Here is an 11,828-nt window from a genome sequence, read left to right on the forward strand (position 1 = left end):
AAGGCTTTGGAGGAGCATGGAGTTCAACCGTGTCAAAGGCTGCAGACAAGTCAAGAAGGACGAGGAGGGACAGAAACCTTTGTCACGGTCACAAATGATGCCATTGATGATTTTGATGAGATCCCTTTTGGTACTGTGTCAGAGGTGGAATCCTGATTGGAGGATTCAAACATGGAGTTGCGGGAAAGATGGGTATGGATTTGGGAGGAGAAACCACGTTCAAGGACTTTGGAGATGAAAGGGATGTTGAAGATGGGGTGGTAGCTTGCAAGGACAGAGGGTCTTTTTTGAGGAGAGCGGTGATGAAGGCAGATTTAAGGGAGAGGGGGACAGTACCTTTGGAGAGAGAACCGTTAACAAAGTCAGCTGACATGGGAGCCAGAAAAGGAAGTTGGGTGGTCAGCAGTTATAGAGAGTCATAGAGTCATAGAGTTATACAGCACAGAAAGCGGCCCTTCAGCCCATCGTGTCTGCCCCAGCCATCAAGCCCTGTCTATTTTAATCCCATTTTCCAGCACTTGGTCCATAGCCGTGTATGCTATGGCGTTTCAAATGCTCATCTAAATGCTTTGTGAATGTTGGGAGGGTTCCTGCCTCTACCACCCTTTCGGGCAGTGAGTTCCAGATTCCAACCACCCTCTGGGTGAAAGAGTTTTTCCTCAAATCCCCTCTAAACTTCCTGCCACTTACCTTGAATCAATGCCCCCTGGTTATTGACCCCTCTACTAAGGGGAAACGTTCCTTTCTATCTACCCTATCTATGTCGCTCATAATTTTGTACACCTCAATCAGGTCCCCCTGAGCCTTCTCTGCTCTAAGGAAAACAACCCCAGCCTGTCCAGTCTCTCTTCGTAGCTGAAGCGCTCCAGCCCAGGTAACATCCTGGTGAATCTCCTCTGCACCCTCTCCAATGCAATCACATCCTTCCTATAGTGTGGCAACCAGAACAGCACGCAATATTCCAGCTGTGCCCTAACTAGCATTTTGTACAGCTCCATCATATCCTCACTGCTCTTATATTCTATGCCTCGGCTAATGAAGGCAAGTATCCCATATGCCTTTTGAACCACCTTAGCTACCTGTCCTGCTGCTTTCAGGGATCTATGTACATACACACCAAGGTCCCTCTGATCCTCTATCCTTCGTAGGGTCCTACCATTCACTTTGTATTCCCTTGCCTTGTTAGTCCTCCTGAAATGCATCACCTCACAATTTTCAGGGTTAAATTCTATTTGCCACTGTTCTGCCCATGTGACCATCCCATCTATATCGTCCTGTAGCCTGAGGCTTCCCTCTTCGCTATTTACCACCCCACCAATGTTCGTGTCATCTGCAAACTTACTGATCATATCTCCAACATTCACATCTAAATCATTAATGTACACTACTAACAGAAAAGGACCCAGCACCGATCCCTGCGGTACACCACTGGACACAGGCTTCCTGTCACAAAAACAACCTTCGACCATCACCCTCTGCCTCCTGCCACTAAGCCAATTTTGGATCCAATGTGCCAAGTTGCCCTGGATCCCATGGGCACTTACCTTCTTGACCAGTCTCCCATGCGGGACTTTGTCAAAAGCCTTACTAAAGTCCATGTAGACCACATCAACTGCACTACCCTCATCCACACACCTAGTCACCCCCTCGAAAAATTCAATCAAATTGGTCAGACATGATCTCCCCCTGACAAAGCCATGCTGACGGTTCTTGATTAATCCTTGCCTCTCCAAGTGGAGACTAATTCTGTCCCTCAGAACTTTTTCCAATAATTTCCCTACCACTGATATTAAGCTCACTGGCTTGTAATTCCCTGGTTTATCCCTACTACTCTTCTTGAATAATGGTACTACGTTAGCTGTTCTCCAGTCCTCTGGCACCTCCCCTGTGGCCAGAGAGGTTCTGAAAATTTGTGTCAGAGTCCCTGCAATCTCCTCCCTTGTCTCACACAGCAGCCTGGGATACATCTCGTCTGGGCCTGGGGATTTATCTACTTTTAAGCCCGCTAAAACTGCTAGTAACTCCTCCCTCTCAATCCTAATTTGTTCAGGCATATCACAATCTCCCTGCCTGATTTCTATGCCTACATCATCCTACTCCATAGTGAACGCAGATGCAAAATATTCAATTAAAACCTCACCTACATCTTCTGGCTCTACACACAGATTGCCACTTTGGTCCCTAATGGGCCCTACTCTTTCCCGGGTTATCCAATTGCCCTTAATATACTTTAAAACACCTTGCGATTTTCCGTTATTTTGCCCACCAGTGTTTTACATGCCCCATCTTCGTGCTCCTAATTTATTTTTTAATATCCCCCTGCACTTGTTAAAGTCCTCTAGGGCTTCCACTGTTTTTAGTCCTTTGTATCTGCCAAAAGCCTCCCTTTTACCCCTAATCCATTCTCGTATATCCCTTGACATCCAGGGTTCCCTGGGACTTTTGGTCACACCCTTGACCTTTATGGGAACATGGTACCGTTGTACTCTCTCTATTTCCTTTCTGAAAGACTCCCACTGCTCTGATGTGGATTTTCCTACAAGTAGCTGATTCCAGTCCACTTTGGCCAGACGCCAGATCCTGCCTTAGCATATTAAAATCGGCGTTCCCCCAATTTAGAACCTTTATTTCCGGTCCATCTTTGCCCTTTTCCATGGCTACCGTAAATCTCACCGAATTACGCTTTGGTGGGAATAGTGCCGAGCGAGCAGGAAGTGGTTCTTGTAGACAAGATGAGCGTGGAGAGGTTATGAGAGGAGATCAGAGATAAACTGGAGAAAGATATGAGTTCAGGGCTTGGGCAGGGGGGAACCTTAGAGGAAGTTTGGCCTGGTGGACTAGGGGGAGGAAGGGAAATGACAGGAGCAGCTGGACGGATCGTCTGAAATAAGTCCATGAGCTCCTGACACTCTTTGTCAGAGGTGAGGGTGGAGGAGACATAGGAGAGGGGTTTAAGAAGATGGTTAGCAATAGAAAATAGAAGCCAGCATTTATCTTTGCATTCCAGAATGATTCTGGAATAGTGAACAATTTTGGCAGACGAGAGCAGGACCTGATATTGCTTTATGTGATCTAGCCAAATCTGGCGGTGAATGGCTAAACCAGTTGTCTGCCATATCCGTTCAAGCCTGTGTCCCTTGGACTTAAGGGAGCGAAGATGAGGGCCTTACTAGGGGGAATGGCCAGGGTTAGAGAGGGTAATTGTTTCAATAGGGACTAGGGCGTTAAAAGTGGTGGTGATGGTGTGATTGAGTAGATCATTAGCTGCAGAAATATCGTGGTGAATGGAGGGCCAAAAGCTAGACAGTTGGGATTTCATAAGTGCAGTTATAAGAGAGTTGGGAGAGAGGTTTTTCCACGGGCGGACACAGAAGGAAGTAGATTTGGGTGGGGGGGGGTGCGGTGGCAAGGTAAATGTGGGTGAGATTGATGCGTGGAAGTGGCCAGAGATGACCTTCTCTGTGATTGACACGATAGGAGTAGCGAGGCCACGAGAGATGGCAAGGTCGAGGGGATGGCCGTGAATATGGGTTGGGGAGCTTACATGGATTCCAGAACAGCGGGGTTTAAAGCTAGACCATTCAGGCAGAATCTGGAGCCTAGGTCAATTAGAAATGTAATAACTAAGAGTGATATAATTTTGTTAGGCAAGGGAAGTAGGGGTTACGGAACCAAGGCGGGTAGCTGGAGCTAACGTCCAGATCAGCCATGATCTAATTGAGTGGTGGAACAAGCTCGAGGGGCTGACTGGCCTACTCCTGTTCCTATGTTCCAATAATAATTCAGTGCCTGCGTGGCCTTTGTGGTATACTCGCTGTGAGACACTAGCTTAACTCCCCTGGTACAGCCCTCATCTTCGCTAATGTTGCTAATGCAACAATTAGCATAGCCGAAAATCGTGCCGTTTTACCGAGTCCAAACACTGCCCTTTATCTCCCTGCTGCTGGGGTGGAGAAAGGCCTGGACTTCTCACCAGCCCATGACCTCACCGAGAGCGAATCCGTGAGAGGGCAAAGTTGTAGAGCACAGTTTACTCCGTGAATGCCCATTGTTTGTGTCGGGATCTGCTGGACTCGCACCCTAGATGTTAGGCTTATGGATGACAGGGTATCAATCATTGTTTCTCGGCGACTATCCCCTATAATAGATGTTACAACAGGTCATCCCCATCCACTTAACCTGAACTGAGCAACAAAGGTGGAAGTGATTCGTGGTTTTCATTGCAACGTAGGATGAACGTCATTACTCTGCGGAAGGGCAGAAAGAAGCCTGTTAAATCTTCGGTGAACCTACGTCTTTCTCTGTTTTCTCCTATTTTCCCGCATGCCTTCTCCCAGCTCATCTTGCCCACGCGACCTTCAACCTGCTTCTTTAATCTATTTTCATTTAAGTGCTTCCCTTCATGGTCCCCATGCTAGCTGACATCGCAAATGTTTCCTCTCCTTGGGCACTGTCCCCCTCTCTTTCGAAACTCCCATCATCACTCTTGTCCTACAAAAACACACCCTTGACCCACCTGTCCTTGCAAACTACCACGTCATCTCCAACCTCCATTTACTCTTCCAAGTCGGTGAACATATTTTTTGCCTCCCAAATTCAAGCAAATCTTTTCTGCAACTCCGTGTTTGAATATCTCCAATCAGCTATCCCTTCAACAACCCCCTCCACCCCTGCTCTCCGCCACAGCATTGAAACAGCCCGAACGAAAGACACAAATGACATCCTTTGTGGCCATGGAACACAATTCTTCCTGGTTCTTCAGACCACTCTGTAGTCATTGGCAATGCAAGCCATGCCATCCTACACCAAAACCTCTCCTTCATTGTCCAGAACAATGGGACTGTCCTCCCTTGATTCCACTCTTGACAGATCCAATCATGGCCGAAACATTTCCTGCAATAGTTTCAACTCTCACCCCATACTTCTTGAGTTCTCCAGTGATCTGTCTTTGGGCCCATCTCCTACTTATCTACATGCTGCCCCATGGCTACATTATCTGATGAAATGTGGTCAGGTTCCACGTGTATGCACATGTACATAGCTCTACGGCACTTCTCTAGACACCTCCAATGGCTCTGCATTGTCAGAATATTTGTTCAAGTCATGTCTTGGAAGAGCCATAATTAACTCCAGTTAAACATTGGGAAGAACAAAGCCATTGTCCTCACCTTCCATCACTAACTCTGTACCCTCATGACCGATGCATCCCCTTCCCTGCCCATTGTTTCAGGTTGAACCAGACTGTGTGCAACCTCGGCATCCTATTTGATATGGACCTGAACTTACAACCACATTTCCTCTCCATCACAAAGGCAGCCACTTCAGCCTCTGTAACGTCACTCACCTCAGCCCCTGCCTCAGCCGATCTGCAGGTGGAACTCTCATCCATGCATTTGTCACCCGTAAGCTTCACTATTTCAGTGCTCTCCTATATGTTTTCGCAGCCTCCATCTTCCAGATTCCATCCTCCATAAGTTTCAGCTCATCCAAAAATCTGATGCACTTATCCTACCCTGCGCTGATCCAGCGCCCCAGTGCTCACTACAAACATTGGCGCCTGATCCCCAGGTGCCTCTGTAGCCTTCTGCAACCCTATAACCCCCCGAGAACTCAGCATCGCTCTGAGCTGGCCTCTTGTACATGCCCCACTCTCTTTGCCCCAGCATTGGCAGCTGTGCGTTTAGACATCTAGACCCTATGAGCTGGAATTCCCTCCCTAAACCTCTCCACCTGCCTTTCATTTGTTAGGACCATCCTTAAACCCCACCTCTGGTCAAGCTTTAGGTCACCCCTCTTAATATCGCCTTCTTTGGGCCAGCCTCGGTTTTTGTCTGTGAAGGGCCTTGAAACGTTTTTCTAGTTAAAAGCGCTATATAAGTGCAAGTTGTTGTTGACTTTGTATATAGTTATTTGGACACTAATGAACACTACCAGTTAGATGTCCAATTTGCACTTGGGGTTAAAACTGGCGTTGCAGATCGCTGCCAGTTATCAGGAGGTTGCAAAACCTACGGCTGATCCACCGCGTTAGCCAGGGATGCAATTTGCAAATCTACCCCATCCAATTAAACTGGGGGTGAAATTGCTTTTCTTGAAGTCAATGGATAGGTAAATCGAGCTGCAGTGAAAATCGGGTTGCCAATTTGCTATCGTCCATTTTACGCTTTCGCCCCAAACCAATTTTATCCCTATGTGTTGGGAAATACGGCTGAACGCATTGAACCAACAACAGTCAACCCTGGATTGAATGTGCATTAGTATGTGCTCGCCCGTGCATGCCAGTGTGTGACCGCAGTATCGACAGATCTGTCACACGCTGCTTTGTTTTTTTGGATGACTTTGCACAGTCTTTATTCCGTGAGCTTTAATAACACCCACAAGAATAAATCCTAAAACACTTGCACTATAGATTTGACTTCCTTTGCATCAGAAATAAACGACACGGAAAACCGTATTGCATTTGAGATTGGATCAATAATTTTATTCAACAGCTGTATTAGAATAGATTAGCAGTAAGCAAATACTTAGGTTGCAATAATCATATTGTTGCCTTTTAATTAACGTTATTCTGTGCATATAGCCTAGATTAATTAACATTGAGGTTTCATTTAACACGACAATCTTTCGATTGAAGAGTATTTAAAATTAACAAGTCTTAAAAGACGATGTTCCAATCACAATGGCTATGTTTTAAACCTCCGAAATGCAATAAATTTCTATCATTTTTGTCACATGAAAGAAATGAATAGGGATAAGCAAATTTTCTCAGCTCGGTCAGTACAGTTTCTGAAATCAGATACAGCTGGATCTGGCGATACTTGTTTGAAGCGGGTTTGCCTGAGTCTCGTGTTTAACCACACAGGAGTAAAGCTCGTGTGAGTTCCACTCTGAGGCTGGCAGAGTCAGATAACTGCTCACACTGAACGTTTTGTCCGTCTCCTGCTGGATCCGACTGGTCTCAACACCATTCCCTTTGACACTGCCATCGACAGTCCACTCAATCTCCACAGCGCCCGGGATAAAGCCGTTCACCAAACACACCAGGGTCGCCGTGTTCTTTGCTGCGATTTGATCCGCTGATGGAGGAAGGACAGAAACCGTGGGGGCCCGCGGACCTGTTTTTTAAAAAAGACATACATTTAGTAGTGTTGGGGATTGCTTTGCTTGAAACATAAGATTAGTTTAAAATAATATTTTCCGTATTATATCAATCCATTCAATATAGTAAATAGATCCCGTTGATTTATGCATATTTCACAATACTATAGTCATATTATGGGCACTTTAAATATTTGCCAGCTCTAGCACTCCGGTCAATTAGTTTCACTAAATATACTGGGATAGATCTTGACTTTCTGCTATAGTGTAAATGGATGACAGCGAATCGGCAGCCCGTCTTAGAGCTCTCCCGATTTTTATTTCAATTGGCTTCTATTTGAATAAAAATCGTGAGAGATCTAAAACAGGCTGGCGACTCGCTATCACCAGTTTTACATTATCGCACAAAGTCAAGATCTACCTCCGCTGACTACATAAATCTTATTGCGACGCGTTCACATAGTTCAGTTGCTAAGTTATCAAGAAGAGAGACCAACATATAATTGACGTATTGAATGAATATAGGGACCATGTACAAGTATACATATAACGTGATGCTGATAAAACATCTAAGCCGCTTTAAAATCTAGACGAAGTCCCTGGTAAGAAGACATCGCTTGGCCCCCAACCATAAACTCGCAGTTTAAAAGCATTTTAAATCATATTTCACATGTTTCTGTTATCTACTTTCTTGCATTACTACTATGTGCATTGAAACAGCTAACAGATCAGATCAGATTTTTGCAGTGGACATATGAATCTTGCCCTTGCAAGAATTATTTGTCCATATGACGCTTCTTTATTTGGGCAAATAAATTCAGTCTTTCTATTATAATATTTCAAGCAGAATTAGAACATTTTATTAAGGGTTGGTGCTGAACTCACATTAAAGATACAGATCGGTTTTACTCATAGGATTTTATTTTTTGCAGTATTTTGCTGCGTTAAGTTGAAACTTGCCCATGTTTCCTTGCGACGACCCCATGATTCATTCCACAATTTATTTCACTATAGGATATCCACTTTCCATACACTTCAGAGAGTGTGAGCTCGCGTTATTATGTCATACCGTACCCCAAAAGTATCGCGATTTTAAAAATTGCAAAGACATTTCAAAATCCACTTTGAGCAGACAGCGATCATCATGGATTGAGATGAAGGAAAGATAGGGACCTGTCACACTATTCAAGTATACTACAGATCACCAAATAGTATTAAAGAAGTGAGGGGAGAAATATGCAAGCAAATGCAGGAAAATGTAAAACGCACATAATCATAATAATGGGGGGATTCAATTATAATAAAACGAATCTTTACTGTTCGAGCGGCTCTATGTTTTGTTCACAGCGCAGGTTTGATTTAAAACGGCACTCAGATTAAAATTTGTCTCTGAGATATTAGTATATCAACGCACTAAAACAATGGTATCAAATCCTTCTTTATTTTAACAAAGCCATAAAACTGTTTAAACTAAAATGGTTACTCCCTTCTTTTAAATAGTTGAAAAAGCAACGATGAACATATAAGTCGGTTCTATCAGGATATTGCACAGTGATAGTTCAACGCGGGAAAATGATCTCTCTGACACAGCGGCAGTCTGAAAGCGCCCGTTCATTTGTTCACTCATTCATTCATTCGGTTCCTCTGGGTGGTATTTCTTTAGAAAGTGTTTACTGCTTCGCATGGTGTCGCTAAAGACAGGGACCGGAAAAAATACCCCTTCTCAATTAGTTTATTGAACCAAAGGAGCCTCCGATCTCCATGTATTAGTCACGTCGCAAACATTGTTGGAAATTTTACTCTGCTGGCTACTTTAGCGGATATGCAAAAGCACTCGAAATGAACGCGCGTTATTACGTACAGCTAACACATAGCGAGAAGATGTATCTCTACTGTTTACTAATCGTCTCCATTTACATTGTCGGTATTGACACCGAATAGCATTTCAGGAGTATAAAATGAATTCTCATAAATGATTATAGAAATTCTAGTGTTATGTTTATTTTTAATTTCAGGCCACAGTAATTGGTTCAAGTCGAATTGCGGTTAGGGATATTACAGGGCATTGCATTGGAGCCTGAATTTAAGTTACTTTGTGGAATTTGTTTCATTCCAATTTGCATTCTTCTCCTAAAAGCGCTGGCGTCCACTGGACTGTGGTTGTACGCGCGCCAGTCGCTCTCCCGTACTTTTCATGCGTCCCTGGACAGTGACTAACAGTAGGGGTTGTGACCGGGCATCATACCGTGGCTCGACACTGTCATCGGTGGGATGCACACAGCGTAACATCACTTGAAAGCGGTCAGGAGCTTAATTGATCTTTCCCATTGCCAAACTCAGCGATATCGAGTCCAATTCGTACCCTGGTTTGCAATAAGTTAATTCAACACTAATCGGGGATGCAACCGCAAGTAATAACAGATGAAAACCTTCTAGACGTCCAATCCCTCTACACCTCCATCCCCCACCCTTCCCACCGTCCAGGGCCGCAAACACTCCTTCCAGGTGAAACAGCGATTTACTTGTACTGCTTGCAAATACGTATACTGTATTCACTGCTCAAGGTGCGGTCTCATCTACATTGGAGAGACCAAATGCAGATTGGGTGACCGATTTGTAGAACACCTCCGTTCGGTCGGCAAGCATAACCCTGAGCTTCGGGTCGCGTGTCACTTTAATTCTCCGCTCCACTCCCACTCTGAACTCTCTGTCCTCGGCCTCTTACACTGTTCCAACGAAGCTCAACGTAAGCTCGAGTAACAGCACCACATCTTTCTATTAGGCACTTTACAGCCTTCTGGACTCAAATCGAGTTCAACAATTTCAGACCATAACCTCTGCCCCAATTTTTTCAGATGGCAGCTGTTGCTGATTCTGTTATCCCATTTACACCTCTTCTAGACTCATCTTTTGTTTCTTTACTTGTTCCATTGCCATCTCCTTTTGCTTTGTACTGTCACACCTTTTGTCATTTAACCACTCCTGCCTTCCATCCTATCAGAGTCCTTGATGGTTAACATCTGATTGATTCCAAAAATGCCACTTAAAAAAACCCAATTGAATTCAGCCAACAATGAAACGTAACGCAACTCCTTATTTTCCTCTAAATTAACAAAACCCACAGAACTGTACAAATGAAGGGATTTTACTTACTGCCAACACTCAGTCTCGTTCCTTTACCGAAGATTAAACCGTTAGTCCACATTGCACAGTAATAGTCCGCAGCGTCCTCTGATTGTACATTCGACATTGTAAAAGTTCCCGTGTTGCCTGATACGGAGCCGGAGAACCGTTCTGAAATACCCGGCCCTCTGTAAATGCTGCTTCCCGACCAATAGTAGACTAGAAGCCGGGGAGTGTTCCCAGGGATCTGCTGGTACCAGTAGACATCATTGCTTCCTAAAGTGGCACCAGACATGGTACAACTTATTTGGACGTCCTTTCCCGGAGAAGTTGACATCGACAGCGGCTGGTTTACCGTAACTTGTGCGTTTAAATCTGAAAATAAAAAGCAATGTCAGGAAAGAGGCAGGGCAGTGAGAGCAATAATTTTGTAATTAAAATGGATTGAGAAGTTTCGCAGTTCATAATCTTCAAGGTGAAATCTAATCAGGCAGTGAAAGCAAAATACTCACGAACTACGCAAAACACCAACGCACTGACAACACAGATCCAGTGAAACATTGTAAAGAATTGAAGGAGCTCAGACACGGCGACAGCTTCTTGATGAAATGGGTTCTAAACTTCTTCTCCAATTCTGCTTATCAACCGTGTGAAGCGGTGTTGGGGGGTGCTCCGTATTTATTCAAATCAGTCTGCACCTTGACGCCAATCAGAAGCTGCCAGATTCTTACTATGTGTCAAATTAATCTCAAACCACCAGGAAGGTAATCGTGTGTTATGTTTCTGCATATTTTGATATTTCCTTAAACAAAAGGAGCCATAGAAATAATTGATCCTATACGTTTTTGAACCCAATCCGTAGCCTTTTTCTTTTATATTGCATATTTTTCTGTGGCGTCTGACAGTGCTTATACATCTCAAAACACTTTCCAGGTTTATATCAATATTCAGTACCAATATAGTTGCCAAGAGTGAATGAAGAGAAATATTCTAGCTGAAACGTACAACTAAAGAAGTCTTTTCGTGACCATGACCTCACAACAGACGTCGCAATGTGCAGGATTTGTTCCGTTATTACTTTATGTATATATATATATCTGAGCAGTCACACATTACGCGGGTTATTATTGTGGATGATGAATTGGTGCTCTCCGATTGAAAGCACCGGCCAGATGAAACAACTCACTATAAATTATTTGCGAGCATATAGCTTTGGTAGACGATTCTACCTATGTGTATATTCTTCGGCAGATGTGCCTGATACCTCTGTGCTATTGGAATGCGCAACGAACTTTTTTCATAATTGACACTAACAGCACATGGACTTAGAATGATGACACACATTTTCCTCTTGCATTTGTCTTCAATTAAAACGAAAATTGGTACAGATGTTTAACGGGTGGTCAAGCCCATATCCCGCGTTTTACACTATCGTCTAAAGTCAAAATTACCCACAATGAGTCGGAGCATTGTACTGGCGTCTGTTATTACAAATTCTGCATATCTGAAATTCATATGTGGTATTATATTACTTGCATTTAGTATTACGTTATATAATCAATACACTGTACTAGTCGATCTCCCCTGGCGATGCGCATGGGCAGCAA

General features: G+C 44.0%; 1 protein-coding gene across 1 annotated transcript; it reads right to left on the bottom strand.

Annotated features, from left to right (window-relative positions):
- Positions 1-6,454: 6,454 nt before the first annotated feature.
- Positions 6,455-10,857, bottom strand: LOC147104580 (immunoglobulin lambda-1 light chain-like). The gene is made up of 3 exons (XM_085962160.1): positions 10,734-10,857; positions 10,252-10,596; positions 6,455-7,115 (listed from the first exon to the last, which is right to left on the bottom strand). The coding sequence occupies exons 1-3, from the start codon at positions 10,780-10,782 to the stop codon at positions 6,793-6,795; spliced, it is 717 nt and encodes a 238-aa protein (XP_085818286.1). The 5' UTR covers positions 10,783-10,857; the 3' UTR covers positions 6,455-6,792.
- Positions 10,858-11,828: the final 971 nt, after the last annotated feature.

This window comes from Somniosus microcephalus, chromosome 19, assembly GCF_052327205.1.
Source record: "Somniosus microcephalus isolate GS21.2 chromosome 19, FLI_Smic_1.0, whole genome shotgun sequence".
NCBI classification, from domain to species: Eukaryota; Metazoa; Chordata; class Chondrichthyes; order Squaliformes; family Somniosidae; genus Somniosus; species Somniosus microcephalus.